General features: G+C 37.1%; 1 protein-coding gene across 13 annotated transcripts in view; it reads right to left on the bottom strand.

Moving 5' to 3' along the window:
* Positions 1-23,481, bottom strand: part of LOC113919824 (phospholipid-transporting ATPase IB-like) — a 237,857-nt gene that overhangs the window by 134,365 nt on the left and 80,011 nt on the right. For 12 of the 13 annotated variants that reach the window (XM_027589591.2, XM_027589588.2, XM_027589592.2 and 9 more), the window contains 6 exons: positions 22,752-22,821; positions 14,088-14,215; positions 13,109-13,220; positions 9,294-9,459; positions 4,379-4,506; positions 3,181-3,258 (listed from right to left, as the gene is read on the bottom strand). In XM_027589591.2, coding sequence (XP_027445392.1) covers positions 3,181-3,258; positions 4,379-4,506; positions 9,294-9,459; positions 13,109-13,220; positions 14,088-14,215; positions 22,752-22,821 — 682 coding nt within the window. Of the gene's footprint in view, positions 1-3,180; positions 3,259-4,378; positions 4,507-9,293; positions 9,460-13,108; positions 13,221-14,087; positions 14,216-21,793; positions 21,876-22,751; positions 22,822-23,481 lie in introns of those variants that run through there. The other variant, XM_027589599.2, reaches the window with a different exon arrangement.

The raw sequence follows: 23,481 nt of genomic DNA, 5'->3' as shown, positions 1-23,481 counted from the left end.
AATATAAGTACCCCCATGTTCATGGCAGCATTATCTACAATAGTCAAGATGAAACAACTTGAGTGTCTGTCAATGGATGAACGGATAAAGAAAATGTGGTGTATATATAATGATACATAATTATGCACACACGTGCACAAACACACACAATTCAGCCATAAGAAAGAAGATCTTGCCCTTTGTATAACATTAAAAGACTTTAAGGGCATTATGCTACCTGAAATAAGTCGGACAAAGAGACAAATGCCACATGATCTCACATGTGTGATCTGAAAAAAATAACTAAACTCATAGCTACAGAGAAAAAATTGGTTGTTGCCAGAGGCAGGGAGTGTTGGGTGAGCAAAATGGGCAAAGGGGGTCAAAAGGTACAAACTTCCAGTTATAAAATAAATCCTGAGCATGGTGATTACAGTTAATACTACTATATTGCATTTTCAAAAAAAAATACTCTATTGCAAATTCAAAAGTTCTCATCACCAAAACTCTGTAACTATATATGGTGACAGATGTTAACTAGATGTATCGTGATGGTCATTTTGCAATATTTACAAATATCAAACCATTATGCTGTACACCTGAAACTAATATAATCCTATGTGTCAATTATAGCTCAGTAAAAAAGGGAAAGAGGCAGTGTTAAAGCATTTTTTATTATTGTGGTAAAATGTACCTAGATAAAATTTGCCATTTTAACCATTTTTAAATGTTATTGAGCACATTCACATAATTGTGCAACCATCACCACCATCCACCTCCAGAACTTTTTCATCATCCCAAACTGAAACCTCTTATCACCTCAATGATATAGTTAACCCTTCATTCTCTCCTGTCCCGTGGCCCCAGGTAACCACTATGCTGTTTCTGTGTGAGTCTGACTATTCCAGGTACCTCATATAAGTGGAATCATATACTACTTGTCCTTTTGTGTCTGGCATGTTTCATTTAGTGTGAGATTCAAGGTCCATCCATGTTGTAGCATGTTTCTGAATTTCAATCATTTTCGGGGCTGAATGATATTCCATTTCATGTATATACCACATTTTGTTTAACCATTTACCTATTGATGGGAATTTCAGTTGTTTCCACCATTTGGCTATTGTAAATAAGGCTGCTAAAAACACCTGCATACAGTTTTTGAGTCCCTACTCTCAATTATTTCATGAAAATATCCAAAAGTTGGATTGCTGGAACATATGGTAATCCTCAGTTTAATTTTTCGAGGTTTCCCCATACTGTTTTCCACAGTGGCTGCATCATTTTATAGTTTCACCAGGAGTGCACAAGGGTTCCATTCTCTCCACGTCCTCATGAACACTTGTTGCTCTCTGTTGGTATTATTGTTTTATAGTAGCCATCCTAGTGGGCATGAAATGGTGTCTCAATGAGGTCTTAATTTGCTTTTCCCTAAATATTAGTAATGTTGACCACTTTTCATGTGCTTATTGTCCATTTATATATATTCTTTGGAGAAATGCCTATTAAAATCCCTTGCCAATTCTTGAATTGGGTTATTTGTGGTTTGCAATTGAGTTGTAGTTTTTTGATATATTCTGAATATTAAACCCTCTATAGGGTTTAATTAATTAATTAATTAATAAGACAATATTCAATTTCATTGATTTCTGCCCTTATCTTTATGTATTACCTACATAAACAATATAATTAATTTTTAAAGCTTGAGTTCCACAGCCAGTTTTATTATATTTAATTACCACCCTAAAGAGGCTAGAGTCAACTGACAAGGCAAGGTAGATAAAGGAATCTTTTCCTAACTGTCAACAGAAAACATATGTTTAGAGGATTAGCAAGTAATCAGATTTTCATAAGCAGAAAAGTTGCTAGAATGCTGATGATTCCATCCTCCTTCTTTACTTGTCCAAGGTAAAAATGCTGTTCATGTTCTCTTATCAGGCATTTCCAGGCACCAGAAACCTTCTAAAATAATTATTTACTGCGAACTCTCTATTCAAATGATACTATACAAGGTGACCCTAAATTAGAAAGCATATATGCAAATTGCTGGTTATAATTATTAGCATTAATTAAATCCCTTCTTCATACTAGGTACTATGCTGAGTATATCAAAAATACATTATCTTTTTTTTTAAAGATTTTATTTATTTATTTGACAGAGAGAGAGCACAAGTAGGCAGAGCGGCACGCAGAGGGAGAGGGAGAAGCAGGCTCCCCGCTGAGCAGGGAGCCAGATGCGGGGCTCGATTCCAGGACCCTGGGATCATGACCTGAGCCAAAGGCAGACTCAACTGATTGAGCCACCCAGGCATCCCACAAATACATTATCTTATTCAATCCCCCGAACAACTTTCTGAAGTAGATGCTATCATCTCTCCTGATTTACAAATGAGGAATGAAGGCCAACAAGTTACCTCAGAAGCCCATGGTGACTTTGCTTATAAATGGGTGAAATCAGGGTTCATTCCTAGGAAGCTTAACTCCAAAATTCTGCTTTTACCATAATTTACATATTGCCTCCAATTAATTGAAAGATGGGAAAATTATAATCTTGTAAAAAAATATATTAAGAACAAAAAGTAATTACAGAAAAATAACAATCAGAAGTCTTCCTCCTGTCAGGTACCACACAACCGTGGGAGTTCTTTGGGTTCTTCCAGCTGTCCTGTGGTATAACTGACAAATAACTGTGGGAGTTTTTAAAAACAATTTCTACTTGTAACCACGCCACTGTCATTTAGAAGGTAACCAACTGTCTGTTGGTAACCTGGCATCATTTCTGCCCCTTTGTAGTGTATTGCAGGGACTAAAGGCCTGAGGGTACACGGGTTAGGCAGGTGGAAAATTTTACAGCAGCTCCAGAAGCTTCCCCAAGGGTCATCTGCCTTAGGGAAGCAGGAGCATGGCCACATGTAGCAGGTCTCCAAGCTCCTGTGACTCCCTAAAAGCTAAGTGAAAACTTGAGAGCTAACTGAAGCTTTCCCTACCTGCCTCTTCCTAAGCACATTAATAACCTGTATTAGGTTGCAACCCAGGATGCATTATCAATATTTTTAACAAATCCTACTTTTGAAGCTCCATATAGGTATCATATTAACTACAGCCTGTGGCTGAATTCAGCACTTCCGGCTTTGCTCACCCTCTCCCTAGATCCACCTTCTTCAAAGTTCCTGTCACGTACCCAGTCCCTGAAGGGGCCCTCACCTGCCCAAGCTCTTCATTAAGATTGGATGTTCTGGCCATGGCATAGACATTATTTCCTTTACAATGCATATCTTCATCCTGCAAGACATGAACAAAATAGCCGAGACACACAGTCAGAACTAGGCTCAAAATTTCTTCAGGTCGACTGTACCGCCACTGGTCTTCTGACATGGCTGACATGAGAAAGAATTCAAAATGGCGAGTCTAGAATACTTGGAGAGTCTCGGGTGCTAGTGTCTCACATACGTTGGCAGAGCTGATTCAGGAGAGGCAATGCTATATAGAAACAAATGTCAGTGTATCGTTGGTTTGGTACTGGAAGACTTGGCTTCCAAATCCCAGCTCTGCCTCAGGCTCTCACTCTGTGGGATCCTGAGGGTGCTTTGCAGCTACTACATCTGTAAAATGGGAGCAATAACACTGATCTCCCAGCATTCCTATGAAAATTATGGGAATACATTTAAAAGCACTCTGTCTCATTTTGTGGTTGTTAAAAATAACAGTACCCTTCAAGTGGTGGTAATTTATTGGCATAGGGAGATCATTTTAATGAGATATCTAGCAAAAATCTTACTTCCAGGAAAAATCTTTTAAAACAGAACTGAAAATTGCAACCATACATTCAAGTTGGAAAATTCATTCAGTCACATGTTATTAAGTATTTACTTAAGTGAATGCATGGCTTTCACTTAAGATATCTTTTCCTTAATGTGAAATGATTCTGAAATAGCTGTTTCTGTCACTCTTGCCAAGATATGTAAATCTATTATAAGTCTACTGGACTCCTCTCGAGGATCTTATATTTTTTTCTTAAGTTTTATTTATTTATTTATTTGACAGAGAGAGACAAAGCGAGAGAGGGAACACAAGCAGGGGGAGTGGGAGAGGGAGAAGCAGGCTTCCCGCTGAATGGGTTCTCTCTTAATGGGCTATCTCTTCACAGTTGCTACTAAGCCACTAACTCTTAAATCTTCCCTTTCAGTTAGAATAAACATATGAAACAGTGGTGTCCTCAAGAGTGACACAGAGAGGCCCAGGCATGTTGGAGTCAGGCTGACACCAATGTTTGGCTTTCCTGTCAGAAGCACAACTGGCCCACGTCCTAGCCCCATGGTGAGAACTGCTATGCTGATTTTCAAAACCAAAGCTACAGATCAAGAGAGAACTGTTTTTTAAACATTCTGATTTCAATACTCACCCAGTTTATAAACATGGCCTGCACACATTTCACAATTTCCAGAGTGACCAGCAGGCTAATGGGGATGAGATTGTGGTACAGGATGATGAACACCAATAAGTCAAACCCTAAACTGTGGGAGCTGTAATCTGCGGAAGAAGAGCAGAGGAATCATGTCACAGCTTCAGGCAATAGCTTTCATCTTTGTTTGCATTATTACTTTTTACAATTGTGAGCATTTCTGCATGAAACTTCTTAAAAGTATAACGAAAATGGACACATCAAAATGGGTTTTAAAGAATCAGTGAAGCACCAACCGTGTAATAGGGTGGATGGCAAGTATCAAAGTACAAGATCTAGCAAGAGATAGACCCCGGCCTCAGGGAGCTTTGGATGCAGCTTGAGAAGGGAAGATGAGTCAGGAAGCACGGCGTGATGAATTCCGTGCTAGCACTGACCACGGAGAGTCACAACAACAGCACAAAGTGGAGGGCCCAGAAAGAGGGTGCAGCAAAGTTTGAAGAAGGGAGTTTGTTAAATGGAGAAGATGAGGGGAAGAGAATGGGGATGACATCTTATTTAGCAGGAACTACATGGCTTGAAGACAAATAATGAATGATTTTTAAAACTCAGGGAAAGAAGGAAAGTGAAGCCAAAAGGAAAAGAAAAGAAAATGAATATACTTTGTAAAACCTAGTGATATCCTCCTTTTTATTTTTTTATTTTTTTTTAAGATTTTATTTATTTATTTGACAGAGAGACACAGCGAGAGAGGGAACACAAGCAGGGGGAGTGGGAGAGGGAGAAGCAGCCTCCCTGCTGAGCAGGGAACCCTATGCGGGACTCGATCCCAGGGCCCTGGGATCATGACCCGAGCCAAAGGCAGCCACTTAACCGACTGAGCCACTCAGGCACCCCTGATATCCTCCTTTTTAAAGAGATGGATACATTTGAGAGAGTAATTTTCCAATAAAAATTCAATCTAATTTCACAGAAATGCACTGAAAAATATCTAGAAGGTATTCAGGGGATATATACATGCTGCTTTATACATGTCTTTCTCAAAACTTACATCTCAACCTTAAATATTAAATTTATATGTTGAGTTATGGGAGGTGGGGTTATAACTGAAAAGAACTAAACACAAATTGATTTGTAAAGTGTAATTAAACACAAATATGAATATATAAATTCAAAATTAAATAATAATTTTAAGTTAAAACTTTATATCCATTTTTCCTAAAAAGGGAGCACACTTGTAATTTAGAACAGTAGTTAAATCTAGATTTCTAAATTCCATCAATTTAAAAGTCATGTTTGGGGCGCCTGGTGGCTCAGTCGGTCAAGCAGCTGCCTTCAGCTCAGGTTGTGGCCCCGGGGTCCTGGGATCAAGCCCCGCATTGGGCTCCCTGCTTGGTGGGAAGCCTGCTTCTCCCTCTCCCTCTGCCTGCCACTCTGCCTACTTGTGCTCTCTATCTCTCTGTCAAATAAACAAACAAAGCCTTTAAAAAATAAAAAAATAAAAACAAAAGTCAAGTTTAATTCGCTATCATATCTATTCAAACTCTTGTCACCATTCAGTTTATGAACTTTCCCCTATTTGCCATATTTATACTTTTATACTTACTGTACTACTTTGTGGTCATAAATTATTCTTTTAGGAATACTAGAGGCAGATATTATTATGACCATTTGATGGACAGAGAAGTGGAGACAAGATCAAGTGCTTTGATATATTTATTAATTATTAAAAATACAGTTATACTTTAATTACCCAATACCTTTTTCTTCTTTTGGACTAGAATATCCTGGTAGAGTGGTGTAGTAGTCTAGAGCCAATTATGGATTCTCATTCCAAATAAGCCACTAAGTTCCTCTGTGCTTTTTGGGAAATATACAGAATCTGTTTCACTTTCATAAAACAAGGGGCTGGACTAGAAAACTATATAGTTCTGTTTCTAAATATAAAATTATTTCTTTTAGCCAAAAAATTACTGAGTTCCTATTATGAAAAGGCACTGTTCTTGGAGTTAAAGATACAGTGATTCCCCAAAATTCACAATTTTCAAAAATTCACAGTCTAGCTGGGGGGAGGGACAAACAATAATTGTAAAACATGGAAATGGAATGATGTCTATTCAGGATATCATTATAGAAGCCAAGAGGGCTCCTCATTAAATGAAAAGAGGAAGATAAGATATAGGAAATGCTACTGGAGAAGGTAATACCTCATCTTGGACCGAAATGAGAAGTGACAGGTATCCAGTCAAGAAGGGACCAGAGATGCATTTGAAGCAGAAGAAAGGAGCACAAGATGAAAGGCCTGGGGATGCTGAAGCAACTGGTGGATGGAAGGATCATGAAATAGAACAAAAGTCAATCTTCTGTGAATAGAGACCAAGTGCTCAGGAAGAAGTGGTGAGGTATCAGGTGATGGAGATAGGACCAGATTATAAAAGTCCTGATATACCATGCTAAAGGAGATTTATCTTGACCCTGTAGGCCAGGAGTTTACAGCCAGAGGGTAAATATTTTAGGTTTTGCAGGACATAGTCTCTGTTTCAATTACTCAACTCTGCTATTGTAGCACTGAAATAAATCACAGATAATACATAAATAAATAAGTATGGCTGTGCTCCGATAAAACTTTATTTACAAAAACAAGCAGTGGGCCATCAGGCAGTAGTCTACCATGCCAGTATAAACAACAGGATACACTGAAGCTACTGCATGTATTCCTATTTTTTATCTGCATCTCTCTGGAAACTGTATGAAGAATGAATTGGAGTAGAACTTGACTGAGGGCTGGGCAACCAGTTGGAAAACTGTGACAGTTGTCCAGGGATGAAAAAGAGAGTACACACAGAGAAAATACTGAAAAGGTGGAATGAATAAGACTTTGGGACTGATTGGATGATGAAGGCCATAGGGGTAGGAGTCGGGAAAAGAGGAGGAAGCTGAGAAGGAGGACTAAGAGTGACCTTTATGTTTCTAGCTTGGATGATGGTTGGATGGAGTACCTACAATTTACATGGAGAATACTGAAAAAAGACAATGGTTTGGGGAAAAAAGATGCATTTAATTTTGTACGTGCTGAATTAAGAAGTCAAGCAGAGAAAGTCAATTATCGTATGGTTTCACTTATTTGTGGAACATAAGGAATAGCTTGGAGGACATCAGAAGAAGGAAGGGAAAAATGAAGGGGTGAAATCAGAGGGAGAGATGAACCATGAGAGACTATGGACTCCGAGAAACAAACTGAGGGTTTTAGAGGGGAGGGGAGGTGGGGGGATGGGTTAGCCTGGTGATGGGTATCAAGGAGGGCACGTACTGCATGGAGCACTGGGTGTTATACGCAAACAATGAATCATGGAACACGACATCAAAAACTAATGATGTACTGTATGGTGACTAACATAACATAATAAAATTAAATTAAATTGAAAAAAAAAGAAGTCTACATGATACCTGCAAAGCAATGTCCAGACAACAATGAGTTAATAATTCAGAGAGTGATCTGAGCTTGAGGCAAACAGGTAGAAGACATCAACTGATGGATGACAGGTGAAATTATTAGAGCAAGTGAGCTCTCTTAGAAGGATTTTCTTGGACAAGGTGATCCCTAAGGAGCCAGTGAAGGCCCTTCTGCAGGAAAAAACATGCACATATACATATATGAATGAAGTTCTCACAAAATTTTTAGGATTTATGGACTCAAGTTGAGACATTCCTGGTGAACCTAGGGTCCTGAAAAATACCAGCCTTTAAAAGGTGGATCAAAGTTTCTATGAATCAAATAGGGAAGAGATGGTTTAAAAAAAATATCAGAAGAGGGTGGCAGGGGTCCAGTTAGATCCCACTTAAAAAAATGACCACTGGGTTTGGCAATTAGGAATTGATCCTTCCCTTGAGCCACAATTCCAGTGGACTGGTTGAAGTGGACAGCAGATGGAAATGGACCCAAGAGTGACCAGGATGCAAGAAAATAGAAACAATGAGGGTTGTCTCTTCTTTCAAGAAATCTGATCAAGAAGGAAAGAACAGGTCATTTGTAGGGTATGTAGAACTTGACACATTTTATCCGCAACAAAATATCAGTGACTTCTGTAAGAATTTATGTCTGTTTCAAAATATAATATTCACAGCCCCGGGCTTGGACAAATTAAACAAGCACATTTAAATTGAGATTACTTTTTTGAAATCATTGAAAATCTAAAAGCTTGAGATAAAAACTGGATAGGTATATCTAGAAATCCAGATTGCGTGAGAATGAATCTTTGATTTTTTTTTATCCAATCTACAAAGTCTTTATCTTAGCTTCTTTATTTTTAAGATGCTCCCAGACAGATCCTCTCAAAGGAAGTTAGAAAAATTTTTAAAATCCTCAGCTGATAGATGAGAAAAGGCAGAAGGATGTACGACAGCTAATTCTGAAAACATGGAAAGACATAAGCCAAAAAAAAAAAAAAAAAAAGACTGAACTTTTAATGCCAAGGATAGTTTACCTTTAAATCTTTTACTGACCTTCTGGTCAATTTAACCACTGAATCCCCTTCGGGGGGGCCCCTTGTCATCATTTTCTTGGCATCATTCATTGTCCACAGAGCACTGTACTAACCCAGTGAGGTGGGTATTATCGCTATTTTCAAATGAGGGAAGAAGAAGTAAAAAGAGAAGCCCAGACAAGTAAAAAGCCTTGTCCAACTTCTCCCGGTGACTAGGTGGTAGAGGCAGAGATGTGGGCCTTATCTGTCTGGCTCACAGTCTCATTCCTCTGCCTTGACTCCTCCCTCTCCTTTTTTCTGGAATGCCAAGATTATGCGGAACTGGCAGAACAATCTTAAGAAGGAAACATTGTTTCTAAACTCATTAACCCTCAGGGTTACAGCATTACGGCTCCCAAAATGGTAGCTTCTTACCACCCTTGGACACTTACCCTTTGTCCTGATGTACCAAATGCCTTTTCTGTACCAGTCATTCCAGAGTATGGCTCCCAAACAGCTCACCAAGGACATGGCCAGGAGCAGCAGGAACAACACCAGGATCTGCACATTGGTCACCTTCTCAACATTTGATCTCTTGAGAGGCAATTTGATAGAATTCTGCATAATAGCACATGCACACACACCAAAAAGAATGAAAAACAATCAAAGGAATTATAACTCATGAATACTCTAATGGCAAGAAGAGGTCAAAAATCCCAACAGCTGAAAAATAGCACACTTTTTTTTTTTGCCAAATAACTACCAAGACTAAAAGTGTGCCATATTGTTGAATGATATGGCTTTTCCACTTCGGTCCTTGAAGCATTTTTTACTAATTCACAAAGAACATATTCACACAGATGATCTATCACCCCAGCGTTCTAGGGTTTTAAAAAAAAAATCCAATGTGGTAAATCAGTCTAGGTGATCTTCTGTACAGAACCCCCCAATAAAAAACCGTACTAATTTGTTGGTTTTACTATTTATAGTTATTGAATTACTTCTGGTTTAAAAACCATAGGAAGATACCTTTCATCTGAGTCTGTTGGGAAAATATTCAAGATTTTACCAGTACAATAATTGTTCTGACACATGCATATTTTAGGGAAACCAAAGCTCTGGGTTAGGGATACAGTGAGAGTTTCAAATAATAATTTTCTATTAGCATTTCAGAATTGCCCATAAATTTCTGATAATTGTCTGCTGAGGTCTACTGAAATATTGGCAAATATGTGTGTATTTAATTTTTTAATATATAACATATATAATTGGCAAGCATATAGATATATACAGATATAGGTAGATATAGATATTTAACTTTTCAATCACACTTTGACAGATTAAGTTTACCATTTCTACATTTTTTTAAATGTAGAAGCATAAATTCTTGAAGTCTACAAGTTATGAAAATATGAGTTAGTACTCTAAATTACTCAACTTTTTTACAAAGCATATGAATAAGATTTTTTTAAAATCTAGGTTTAACTGCATTAAGCCTAGTATTAGAGAACATCCGTGTGTGTGTGCACATAATTTATATATATATACACACATATATATAAATATATATATACTTATGTATAATATCTCCAAAGCAATCATGTCATTCCTTCTCTTTTGTTAACCTGTATAAGTAATGTCTTCAAATGTTATACAATATAAAACAGTTTTCAGCTAAGGGTGTTGTACTTAAAATCTTTCAATAAGGAAATACTGACATTTACTAGTTCTTTCTTTTCTGAAGTCATGAAAAAGCACTCTTTGAGATTTCTGTTATTCTTTTTTTTTTAAATCTTTTAATTTCTTATTGTTATGTTAATCACCATATATTACATAATTTGTTTTGGTGTAGTGTTCCATGATTCATTGTTTGTTCATAACACCCAGTGCTCCATGCAGAATGTGCCCTCTTTAATACCCATCACCAGGCTAACCCATCCCCCACCCTCCTCCCCTCTAGAACCCTCAGTTTGTTTTTCAGAGTCCATCGTCTCTCCTGGTTAGTCTCCCCCTCTGACTTACTCCCCTTCATTCTTCCTCTCCTGGAGATTTCTGTTATTCTTAAATGACACAATCAACATGTATAATCAACTTGTGCAGTGATTTACATCCACAAAATATCATAAAGAAGGATGCACTTTCCAATGAGCTGCAGCACAGACAAGCCATACTGGGGGGTAATGGAGTGGGCTTTTTCCATTAACAGTAGACAGTGAAATCTGAGATGCAGTGTTGTATTACCAGGTGGACAATTAAGTAAGCCAGCACGATCATTTGAAGTGTACTGTTTGAGGGTGGAGCAGTTTACAACTGAATCATGGGTCATGATTATGTGTGTTCTACGTTGCCCTTGGTTCCCTGTCCAAATACAAACTTCTATTTGGGGATAGGCTGTGTTTATATCGCTGTCTTAGTCTGGGGTTTCTAGTATACAGAGTGTAAGGAAATCTTACCCATTAAGGCGTTATTGCAGGGTACAATCCCAGGGCAGGAAGAATGAGAGGTAAAAGAAAAGTGAGACAAGAAATTGGGAAGCAAACACAGGGGAATGTCACAGACCGGTCATAGCTTTGCAAGAAAATGTACCCAGGTCTTCAGTCGTACAGCCTCCAACTTTCCTCAGACTAGTCTGTCACCATTCCATGCGTTCTCTCTCTGCTCTCAGTCACGCGGAGTTGCACTGCCCAGTAGGGCTCATGCCAATTCTTGGCCTGGCGCTGTCCCACCTGCCTCCCTTTCTTTCTGAACCTCCCCAAACCCTTGACACTCCCATGTATTCCACTCAGCCTTCAGGCCTTGCTTTACATGCTACTTCCCCACAACAGCCTCAGCATCGGGTTGGATGGAGCGCCTCTGCAGACATGGAGCATCCTATACTTACCCCTCCTGAGTGACCTCTTGCTATTACGTTACCTTGACTGTCTTCCTTCACACACTGCAAGTAACTCAAGGACAGGCAACAGGCCTACTACACTCCAAGGTCTTAGCACAGTGTCTGGCATTACATAAGTACTAAAGAGATATTTGTAGAAGGAATAGTCAAAGCCAAATGTTGTATTTTAGCAGATGGTATAATGGGTAGACTTACTGTTAAGTTACTTCTCATGAATAATAAACATGCAAAAATTCCTACTCCAAAACAAAGACGGCGATTGATTTTCAGGCATACATTTTAGTGATTCAGCACTTCTACACAACAGCTGGTGCTCATCACAACACTTAATCCCTATCACCTATTCAACCCATCCCCCCAACCAGCTCTCCCCAACTGGAATTTAAATAAAAACTTTAAAAAAATATGCTGCCTTTTGTTTCAACAATTTCAATGCTAGAGCTTTATCTTCTGTGAAAAAAATAAGCAACTATCCATGTTCACTGCAGCAATATTTATAATAGTTTCTCTCCCCTAGACTCTCTAATGTAACTATGTCATTTCCACATGTTAAAGATTTATTTATTTATTTAAGACAGAGCAAGCACACAAGTGGGAGGAAGGATAGAGGGAGAGAGAGAGAGAACCTCAAGCAGACTCTGCTCTAAGCGTGGAGCCCGGTATAGGGCTCAATCCCACCACGTCCCCGAGATCATAACCTGAGCCGAAATCAAGAGTCCAATGCTCAACCGACTGAGCCACCCGGGCACCCCTCCATATGTTAACATAGAATGTAATTTCAAGTCTTAAATAGCAATTCATATAATAGTCTGTACAGATTGATACCATTTTTGCCAACACAAAATGTTTTCTGCACGTTTATATGTATGTCTGTACACGTATTATTAAATATTTGTTCATTATAGAATTTCAAAAAAGAAAGAAAGATGATTGAGAGGAATGGTACATGAGAGTAAGAATTTACATAGAATTTCTGATGTCATTTGGCCAAAATAATTTTACCATAAATGGGAGCCATATAGACTAAAATGAAATATGGACCTCCCTTCCAAACTTCAGGCTAATAAACAGAAATAAGCTTCCTTTTAAAAAAAATATTTTATTTATTTATTTAAGAGAGAGAGCAGGAGCAGGAGGAGGGGCAGAAGGAGAAGGAGAAGCAGACTTCCCGCTGAGCAGGGAGCCCAGTGTGGGACTTGATCCCAGGACTCTGGGATCATGACCTGAGCCAAAGGCAGACACTTAACCAACTGAGCCACCCAGGTGCCCCCAGAAATAAGCTTCCTAAATTCAAGAGATAAATACTAAATCCCTCACCTCCTAAAAGAAGAAAAAACCAGAGGCAATACTATCTGTCATCACAAATTATTTTACCTGCATGAATTTGGTTTCAAATCCAGTGTAAACAACTATGCCAAGGATCCACTGAGTATTTTTAAGTTGTGTGCCTCTTAGCAAGATCTGATCAGGCCCAATTGGAACAGGGCTAAAAATAAAGGAGAGCATTTATAAATTAACCAAAAAGTTTTCTCTTTTCTTTTCACAACGTAAAGCAAGCCTAAGCTTTCACCTTATATATATTTCCTTTTGTCAAGTTCAACACTGGGGGGAAATAGCAATAAAAACAAATGTGTCTTCATAGAAAGTACCTCCTTCTAAATGAGCATGGAAAAACAATGTTTTATCATCCATTTCTCACTAACCCAAAAAAGTATGCTGACTAAAATTTTGGAGAGAAAATATCTCTGATACCTAGGGTGACTATAAATCTTATTGTCAAGAAAGATTAGGTGGAGGAATAAATACCTGTGTGCCAATTTGGTAATCTATAGAAAAGACTACATGTGGTCATTCAGAGTATACAAAGCAAGATCAGTCTGCCATATTTACTTGTCCCCTCCAGCACAGCCCAACTCACCATATAAAAGATGTTTTTGTGGAAGTCTAAAGTAGAAGCTAAGTAGAAATGGAGTAGAAATTAGGAAAAATCCTTCATCGTTATCAAACTAAATCCTTAGTGGCTTCTCTCCCTGGATGACATTCAAAATCTGTTCTTTCCACTAATTTACCCTAAGGGATGTGCTAAGTGCTTGTCTGCAATGGGAACTTGGACCTGACTTCTCTAGTCCTTCCATTTGCAAGTAAACTGATTAAGAAAATGTCATACACTTTCCTCCTATACTTAAGAATTCCTTTTTTTAAAAACAATATATTGATGCCTCAGGTATTTCAAAATCAAGTAAAAAATGAAAAAGTATAAAGGTTTAAAATGTTATCAACCAAGAGAATAAAAACTGCCATTTTTTAAAGTTCCATTAAGAAAAAAAAAGGTTTGAGAAGTGAAAGATGATACCTTTTACCATTTAGATACAAGGTTCCAATGAAGGTATTGAAATGACGATTAGGTCCTTCACATTCTATTTTTCCTGATAGGCTTGATAATTGTTTTTCTGTTTGCATTTCAGCTGTTTCTAACAAAGCCTGTAAAATAAAGGCAAAGTTAAAAAATATGAAAATTAAATTTTAATAGCAAAGTTCAATGTCTCTAGTAGTTAATAAAAGAAAATTATGAAAATCAGGGTCTAAAAATGTACTGCACTTATCAGGTAACAAATAATGCACATGAAACTTTAACATAAACTTTGTTAGAAAACTTTGCCAGGACAGCATTTGGCAAATAATTTTAATAAGGTTGAAAGATGTAGGAAAGTTAAGTTTTCATCATCTCGATATGAAAATAATGTTTTTGAAAGTGTAGTCACTGTAACCAAACATCATGTCATGTTTGATACATTTACAGATGTAGCTGATGATGCTGAACTCTGGCCCACATTTAGAGTAGCAAGGATCTAGAATAGTGATTCCATGCATCACCTGATTTGCATGCATCAGATTCACCTGGAAGTCTTTAAATACAGACTGCTGAGATGTACCCTGAGGGGTTTTTTTGTTTTTTGTTTTTTGTTTTCAGTAGGTCTGGGGTGGGTCACTAGAATTTGTATTTCCAAAAGAATGGTGATGGTGCTGGTCCAGGGATCACACTTGGAGAAACATTGATCTAGAGAATGGCTCATTGTGATAAGATGATCTCAACTTTCCAGAGAGAAAAAGCGGATCATCTTCAGGAGAACAAGAATCAAATTGTCAGGGCACCTGTTTGGCTCAGTTGGTTAAGCGACTGCCTTCGGCTCAGGTCATGATCCTGGAGTCCCAGGATCCAATCCCACATGCGGCTCCCTGCTCAGCAGGGAGTCTGCTTCTCCCTCTGACCTTCCCCCACCTCGTGCTCTCTCTCTCTCTCAAATAAATAAATAAAATCTTTAAAAAAAAAAAGAATCAAATTGTCATCAGTCTTTTTAACAACAATACAAGATATAGGAAGACAGTGAATTTTTATTTTTAGTTATCTAAATAGAAGACCTTTAAATTTAGACCTTTAAATTTCCCAAATATCAAACAAATGTGAAAGTTTAACGCAAATATTTTCAGGCATGCAAACGATGTCTTGGAAGTTTTGACACTCAGAAACCTACATCAAAACAGTTTGGGATGAACTTCTGTTAATCAAAAGATGCCTTAAATAAAGTGTAAGACCAAGTTACCAACTGGGTAAATGTCTTCTAGACATTTATAATACATATAACTGACAAATAATTAGTAAGAAAAATATGTTAAGAAATCCTATAAACCAATAAAAATATAAATATCCCAATAGAAAAATGAACAAACAACATGAACAAATATTTTCCCAAAAAAGAAAATATGTATTACCAGTACGCTCAAAAATAGATGCTCAAGAGTGATATATTAATGAATTAAAAAAGAAAAAGCATTATCCTATCAATAGAGGCAGAAAAAATAGTAAAGAGCTTAACATGCATTCTAGAAAAAAAAATTCTTAGCAAGACTTCACAAATTTGATAAAAGCAAACAAAAAGCAAGTATCCACACTTAACTATAAAATGTTAAAGCATTTCCATGTTAGTCAGGATCAAGAAGAGACTAGGTTCTATCATCAAATTTATTTGCAACTGCTCAGGAGTTTCTGGGTAATACCATAAGACTGGGGAAAAAAGAAACTAAGTATGATTACTGAAAAGTAAGCACCAGAAATGAACCAACTTTATAGAAAGAATTTGTTACCGCAAAAATCCTATCTGCTTGACTTAAAAATCATAAAAATGTATAAGAGAGTTTAGTAAGGTATCTGAATTTAAGATCAATAAACAAAAATAAGTATAGATGTATCACAGTTAAACATTCATCCACTAGAAGATAGCTGGCTATTGCTAATGAAGCTGCTATAAATATTTGCATAAAGTTTGTCTGTCCTGTGAACATAGGTTTTCATCTCTCTGGGATAGTACAATTACTGGGTCATATAATATTTGCATGTTTAATTTTATACAAAACCACCAAAATGTTTTCCCAAGTGGCTGTATCATTTTATATTCCCATTCAGTGTGTTTGATTGATCCAGTTTCTCCACATCCTTACCTGCATTTGGTGTTGGAACTATTTTTAATTTTGGCCATTCTGATAGGTATGTAGTAACATTTCACTTTGATTTTAATTTGCATTTCCCTAATGGCTAATGATGTAGAAAATATCTTCATGTGCTTATTTGCCATTTTTATATCCTGTTCTATGAAATGTCTCTTTTTGCCCATGTTCTAATTGAATTGTTTGGTTTGGCTATTTTTTTTTTCTGTAGAGTTTTGAGAGTTCTTTATATATTTGAAATACCAATCCTTTGTCAGATATGTGGTTTGCAAATATTTTCTCCCAGTTTTCAGCTTATCTTTTCATATTATTCAAAAGCAAAAGCTTTTCATTTTGATGAGGTCCAATTTATCAATTTTTCCTTTTCTGGATCACATTTTTAGTATTGACTCTGAAAATCTTGGCCTACTCTAAATTCTGAAGATTTTTTTCCAGTTTTTTTTCCTAAAAGTTTTATAGTTTTACATTTAAGTTATGATAAATTATTAGTTAACTTTTGTATAAAGTATGAGACTTAGGTCAAGGGTTTTTTAATTTGTTTTTTTGCTATGAACATACAATTGCTCCAGCACCATTTGTTGAAAAGTTTATCTTTTCTCCAATGAATTGTTTTTGCTCCTTTGACGAAGTCATTTGGGCCTATCTGTGTAGATCTATTTCTGGGTTTTCTATTCTGCTGCATTGAGCTGTGTGCCTGTCCCTTACCAAAACTACATACTCTTGATTAATGTAGTTAAAAAATGACTTGAAATCAGGTAGATTGATTCCTTCCATTTTATGCTGCTTTTTCAAAATTGTTTTAGCTATTATAGTTTCTTTGCCTTTCCGTACATATTTTAGGATAAGCTCATCTATCTCTACAAAAGACCTTGCTGGTATTTTCACAGGAGTCACATTAAACCTGTATGTCAATTTGGGGAGAATTAACATCCTTACTGTATTGAGTCTTCCAATCCATGAACACTGTTTTTCTCTCCATTTATCTAGATCTTTTTTAATTTCTTTCATCAACATTATAATGAAATTTTCAGCATACAGATCCTGTCTATCTTGTTAGATTTACACCTAACTCATATTTTTTAAAGATTTATTTATTTGAGAGAGAGAGAGAGAGAGAGAAAGTGTAGGGGCAGAGAGAGACAGAGTCTCAAGCAGACTCTGCGCCAAGTGCAGAACCCTATGCAGGGTTTGATCTCAAAACCCCAAGATCATGACCTGAGCTGAAACCAAGAGTCAGATGCTTAATCAACTGCACCACCCAGGTGCCCTCTAATTCACATTTTGAGCACTTATAAATGATACTGTATTTTTTTAAAGATTTTATGTGCAGGGGCAGGAGAGGGGGAGGAGCAGAGGGAGAGGGAGAAGCAGAATCCCTGCTGAGCAGGAAGCCTGATGTGGGGCTCAATCCCAGGATCATGACCTGAGCTGAAAGCAGAAACTTAACCGACCGAACCACCCAGGTGCCCCGATACTGTATTTTTAATTTCAGGGTCCACACATTTATTGCTACTATACAGAAATAAAAGTGCTTTTGTAGGGGCACCTGGGTGGCTCAGTCATTAAGCATCTGCCTTCAGCTCAGGTGGTGATCCTGGGGTCCTGGGATCAAGCCCCGCATCAGGCTCCCTACTCAGTGGGAAGCCTGCTTCTCCCTCTGCCACTTCCCCTGCTTGTGTTCCCTCTCTCGCTGTCTCTCTCTGTCAAATAATAAAATCTTTAAAAAAAAAAAAGTGGCTTGTATATTTATCTGGTATCCTATATCCTTGCTAAAAACACATGATTTCATTTTATTTTAGATTCCTTGGGAATCTAGGTAGACAACTTTTCTATGTAAACAACTATGTCAAAATCAAATAGAGAGTCTTATTACTTCCCTTCCAATCTGTATGTCTTGTTTTCCTCTCATTGTATTTTTTAACTCTTCCAGTGCTATGTGAACAAGAATAGTGAGAGCAGATATCCTTGCCCGTTTCCTGTCTCGGAGGAATGCATTTAGTCTTTACCACTTATATTTCACCACATATATTTTAATATTAGCTCTAAGTTTTTTTGTAGATGTTCTTTACCAAGTTGAGAATGTTCCCCTCTATTTCTACATTTCTCTAAGTTTTTGTCATGAATCGACACTGAATTTTGTCAGATGTTTTCCTGCATTTATTAATATTATGTGATTTTTCTTCTTTAGCCTAAAATAGTGGATTACATGGATAGATTTTTCAATTATTAAACAAGCCTTGAGTACATGGAATAAACCTTTATAATTCTTTTCATATATTGCTGAATTCCACTTATTAATACTTTTAAAGAATTCAGGTGTCTATACCCATGAGGAATATTGGACTGTTTGGTTGTGTTTTTTTCCACTGTCTCTGTCTGGCTTGGGTATCAGGGTAATAAAAGCTTGGTCAGGAAGTAGTCCCTCTCTTCTGTTTTCTGGAGGAGACTGTGTATAATTGATCTTAATTTTTCTTTTGTGTTTGTTAGAAATCTCCAGTGAAACCACCTGGGCCTGAGATTTGAGATTTCTTTTCGGGGAGTTTTTAAATTATAAATTCAACTTCCTTAGTAGTTACTGAGCTATTCAGTTTACCTTTTTCAGGTGTTTGTAGGTTTGTCTGTTATCTTTGTCACTGATTTCCAGCTTTATTCCACCGTGGTTGGAGAACACATTCTCCATGGTTTCAATTCTTCTAATTTTATGAGGCTTGTTTTATGACACAGGTATGGTCTATCTTGGTGTGTGTTCCTTGCACACTGAAAAGAACGTGTGTTTTTCTTTTGTTGGGTATTGTTGAATGTTGTATAACTATCAAACAGATCCTGTTGATTAATGGCATATAGTTCTGTATCTTGAAGAATTTTTGATCTAGTTGTTCTGTCAATTAACAAGAGGGGGTTGCTGAAGTCTGCAACTATAAATGTGGATTTGTCTATCTTTTAAGTTCTATCACTTTTAGCTTCACATATTGGCAGTTCTATTTTTTGATGTATACACACAGTAGCATTGCTATGTCTTATTGGTGGATTGACTCTCTTATCATTGTATAATGATAAGAAAAAAATATTCCTTTCTGTCTCTAGCAATTTCATTTGCTCTCATGTCTACTTGATATTAATATAGCCACTCCTGATTTCTTTTAATTAATCTTTACATGATATATCTTTTTCCATCTTTTTACTTTTTTTTAAAGATTTTATTTGAGAGAGAGAGAGAGTTTGAGAGAGACAGAGCATGAGTAGGGGAGAGAGGCAGAGGGAGAGGGAGAAGCAGGCTCCCAACTGAGCAGGGAGCCCCACGTAGGGCTGGATCCTAGACCCTGGGATCATGACCTGAGTCAAAGGCAGACGCTTAACCGACTGAGCCACCCACATGCCATCTTTTTACTTTTAACCTGCCTATACCATTATAAGTAAAATGAGTTTTGAATAGACAGCATATAGTTGGATCATGTTTTTAATCCATTAGATATTACTTTAATCCAAAACTTAATGGCATATTAATACCATTTACATTTAATAGAATTATTGATTTTTTTTTTGTCCTCTCTGGTTTTGCTTTTTGCTTTTTCCTGCTTTCCTTTGGGTTACTTGGACATTTTTTAGGATTCCATTTTGGTTTATTGATAGTGTTTTTTAGTATCTTCATTTGTATAACTATTGTAGTGGTTGCTCCAGGCATTACATTATTTATAAGCAACTTCTCACAGTTTATTTGTATCATCATTTTACAAATTTAAATATAGAAGCCTTGCTTCCTCTTATGTCTCTTTACTCTCCCCTGTTATATATCTTAAATATTTTCTCTCACACATTTAGAACCATATTAGATCTTATGATTTTTGCTTCAACCATCAGACGTAATTTAGGAAACTCAAAAGGAAAAAAGCTTACTGTATTTAGCCTTATTTTTGCTTATCATGTTCCTTCTTCCTTATGTTCATTCCTTTTTTATGGTTTCCTTTCTGTTTCAAGACCTTCCTTTAGCCATTCTTTGACAGTGGGCCTTGTGGCAACAACTTGTTATTTTTCCTTCAATTGAGAGTATTTTAATTCTCTCTTCTCTCTTGAAAAAGGCGTTTGCTGGATACATGATTCTGGACTGACAATTCTTCCCTATCAGCATTTTAAAAATGTTATGCCATTTCTTTCTGACCTCCATGGGTTTTAACGAGAGATCTGCTATTACACAAAGGGTCTTTCCCCTAGAGGTAGGGTCCTTTTTCTCTCACTGCTTTAAAATAGTTTTTTCTTTGTTTTCAGAAGTTTTACTATAATGTGTCTTGGTATGGATTCTTTGGGTCTATCTTTTTTGGCTTGCTCAGCTTCTTAAATTTGTAGTTTATGTCTTCTGGCAAATTTGTGAAGTTTTAGCAACCGTTTCTTCTAGTAGTTTTTCAGTTCCTCCCTTCTCCTTCCAGCATCTCATGTCATGAATGTTAGATCTTTTGTTATATTCCCACAGGTGTCTGGAGCTCTGTCCATTTCCTTTTCAGCCTATTATCTCTGCTTTCAAGTTGGGAAGTTCCTATTGTTTTATCTTTCAGTTCATGGATTCTTTCCTCTGTCCCTTCTATTCTGCTGTTGAGCTCATCCCCTGAGAGTTTTTGATGCCTTAAGTACTTACTGTACTTTTAAGTTCTAAAGTTTCCATTTGGATCATCTTTACATCTTCTATTGCTTTGCTGAGAACTTTTGTATTTTCATTTGTTTCAAGCATGTTTATAGTTGCTCAGTGAAGCTCTTTTCCTGATGGAGCCTTTAAAATCTCTGTCAGATAATTCTAACATCTCATTATCTTCATCTTAGCATTAGTTGATTGTCTTTTTTCACTGAGTTTGAGATCCTCCTGGTTTTTGGCATAATGAATCACTTTTTATTGGAATCTGGATATTTGGGGTAATATAAGATCTGGACATCACTAAACTTTCTGTGTTAGGTGCCTTCCTCTGACACTAGTCTGACAAGGGAAGCCGGTGTGGCCTCATTACTGCAAGATGGCGGACAGAGAGGCAAGTTGCACACTTGGCCTCTGTTGACAACCAAATGGAGGGGCTCCTTGTTACAGCTGGGCAGGAGTGGGAGTTCTGGCTCCCCTGTAGGCCTCCATCATTACCTCCCTGGACTGAAGGGTTGGAGTGCTGCTGTCCATGTAGTCTTCACTGACACAGCAAAAAGAGAGGAGGGCCTTATTACCATCCTTATTACAAAATGACAGTCTTGGCTTCTTGCTTGGTTTCTCTGACACCATCCTTGTTGGGGATTTGGGTGCCTCATCACAGCTGGGTAAGGGTGGAATTCTAGGCTCCACACTCAACCTTTGCTGGTATCAGTGGGAGTGGGGCCAAATTTTTACTCTGGTGTTTGGCTGGGATGGAGTGGCCATCGTCTCAAACTTCCTGTCTTGCTGGCTGCCCCTTTCCTGGTCCTTTGACTAAAGAAAGGAGGCTTTTGTTGGGGCATTTTTTGGTCTGTGTCCATTGGTTTTTCTGGGTTTTTGACTTCTTCAGTTCCAAGTCTGGTATATATGACAAAAGGAAAACCCAGGGAACTCACCACCATGTTGTTCCCTGGGTTCCAGGGTCCCACAATCTACCTTCTTCTATCACTCTTTCAGTGTCTTCTCATATTTGTTTTCCTATATAATGACCAAACATTTTAGTTGTACTTAGCAGGAAAAATAGAAGAAAGTATGTCTACTTCATTTCCCCTGAAGAAGTCTACAATTGCATTTTTAAAAATAAGAAGGTACCACCAAGCTATTACAACAATTAGTACTGGGAATAAAGGTGGGATTTGGGAGGTGGGGATAAGGTTTAATAAGTTTCTGTATTACTTATATTGCTTTTATGAAGATAATATATTACTTCAATAAATTCTAAATATTTTTTTTCATTTTCAATCAAATTAAAGTTTGCAAAAAAAGATTAGCAGACATATAAATAGTCAAATGTAAATTCAGGGACTTCCTTACTGAAGCAAAGTGATAAAGCAAAGAGTCAATTATCGTAAAGATTGTCTTTTTTCCATTAATAGGAAGTTAATTGGAAAACTCTCTCCTTCCATTCACAATCACAAGTTACTCTGAAATTCAAATGATAGTTTAAAAAGCAGTGGTATAAAAAAATTTTTTTAATAAATAAATAAAAAGCAGTGGTATATACTCAGAGCTCCTTTATACCCCTTTGATCTAGTTATGATATTTATCATGACAGTAGTTTTATCACCAAAGCACTAACAAAAATATCCTCAAAATAATATGCACAAAGGCATGTTATCCTTTATATGACCTGAATTTTATAGGACATTTTTTTTCTTACACTAGTACTGTATCATCTAGTTCCTACTTATTTTTTTTAAAGTACCCTCTAAATAACTGGTGAGGATGAATTACTTCTATATAACAGTAGTGACATACTTTTCTTCATGAAAAAAATAATAATAACTGGTACCTGACAAAACTTTGACATTGTGAGCTTAGACACAAAATTAGGATTTAAAAATGTGTCTTTACCTGCCGTATTTTTAGATTTGTCTCCCCATCCAGATTAGAGGTTGCAACATAACAGGTTACTTGAGGTTCACTAAGGAAGATAAAGCAAATAACACTGAATTAATATCTCTCCAAAAATTAATTTCCCAATAATGTTAACAATGAAATGGGATCTAAATCAACAGCTGAAAGGACTGTTCAAAACTAAAAGAACTACAATTACTTTTTCAGGAGAAATTAGCAGTCTGATACTACCAGCCTAAAATTCATCTTGTAGTAGAAAACTACCCTGACAAAGCTGTGTGTTTATTCTTTAATCCCAAAAGGAGAAATGGCTGAGGGTGAATAGAAGATGTTATATAGCTCAGAACAAACAGTGTCACAACAAGTCAAACCTAAAATTCTGTTATTTTCTAAAATGGGTCCATTGTAGTTCCCAATGGCTCAGGTTCTGTGGCCTTCATTTTTTTTTTAAGATTTTATTTATTTATTTATTTAAGAGAGAAAGCATGAGCTGGGGGGGTAGGGGCAGTGGGAGAGGGAGAAGCAGGCTGTCCACTGAGCAGGGAGCCCAATATGGGGCGCGATCCCAGGACCCTGGGACCATGACCTGAGTCAAAGGCAGATGCTTAACTGACTGAGCCACCTGGGTGCCCCTCTATGGCCTTTATAATGAGAATAAAATCTTCAGGATAACTCTGGACAGAGCAGAGGCTCTCAGACAAACACTACACTTGGGCTTCTCTATTTC

Source organism: Zalophus californianus, chromosome 3, assembly GCF_009762305.2.
Source record: "Zalophus californianus isolate mZalCal1 chromosome 3, mZalCal1.pri.v2, whole genome shotgun sequence".
Taxonomy (NCBI): Eukaryota; Metazoa; Chordata; class Mammalia; order Carnivora; family Otariidae; genus Zalophus; species Zalophus californianus.
The sequence above is the reverse complement of the archived record's forward strand: the minus strand, read 5'-3'. Positions and strand labels throughout refer to the sequence as shown.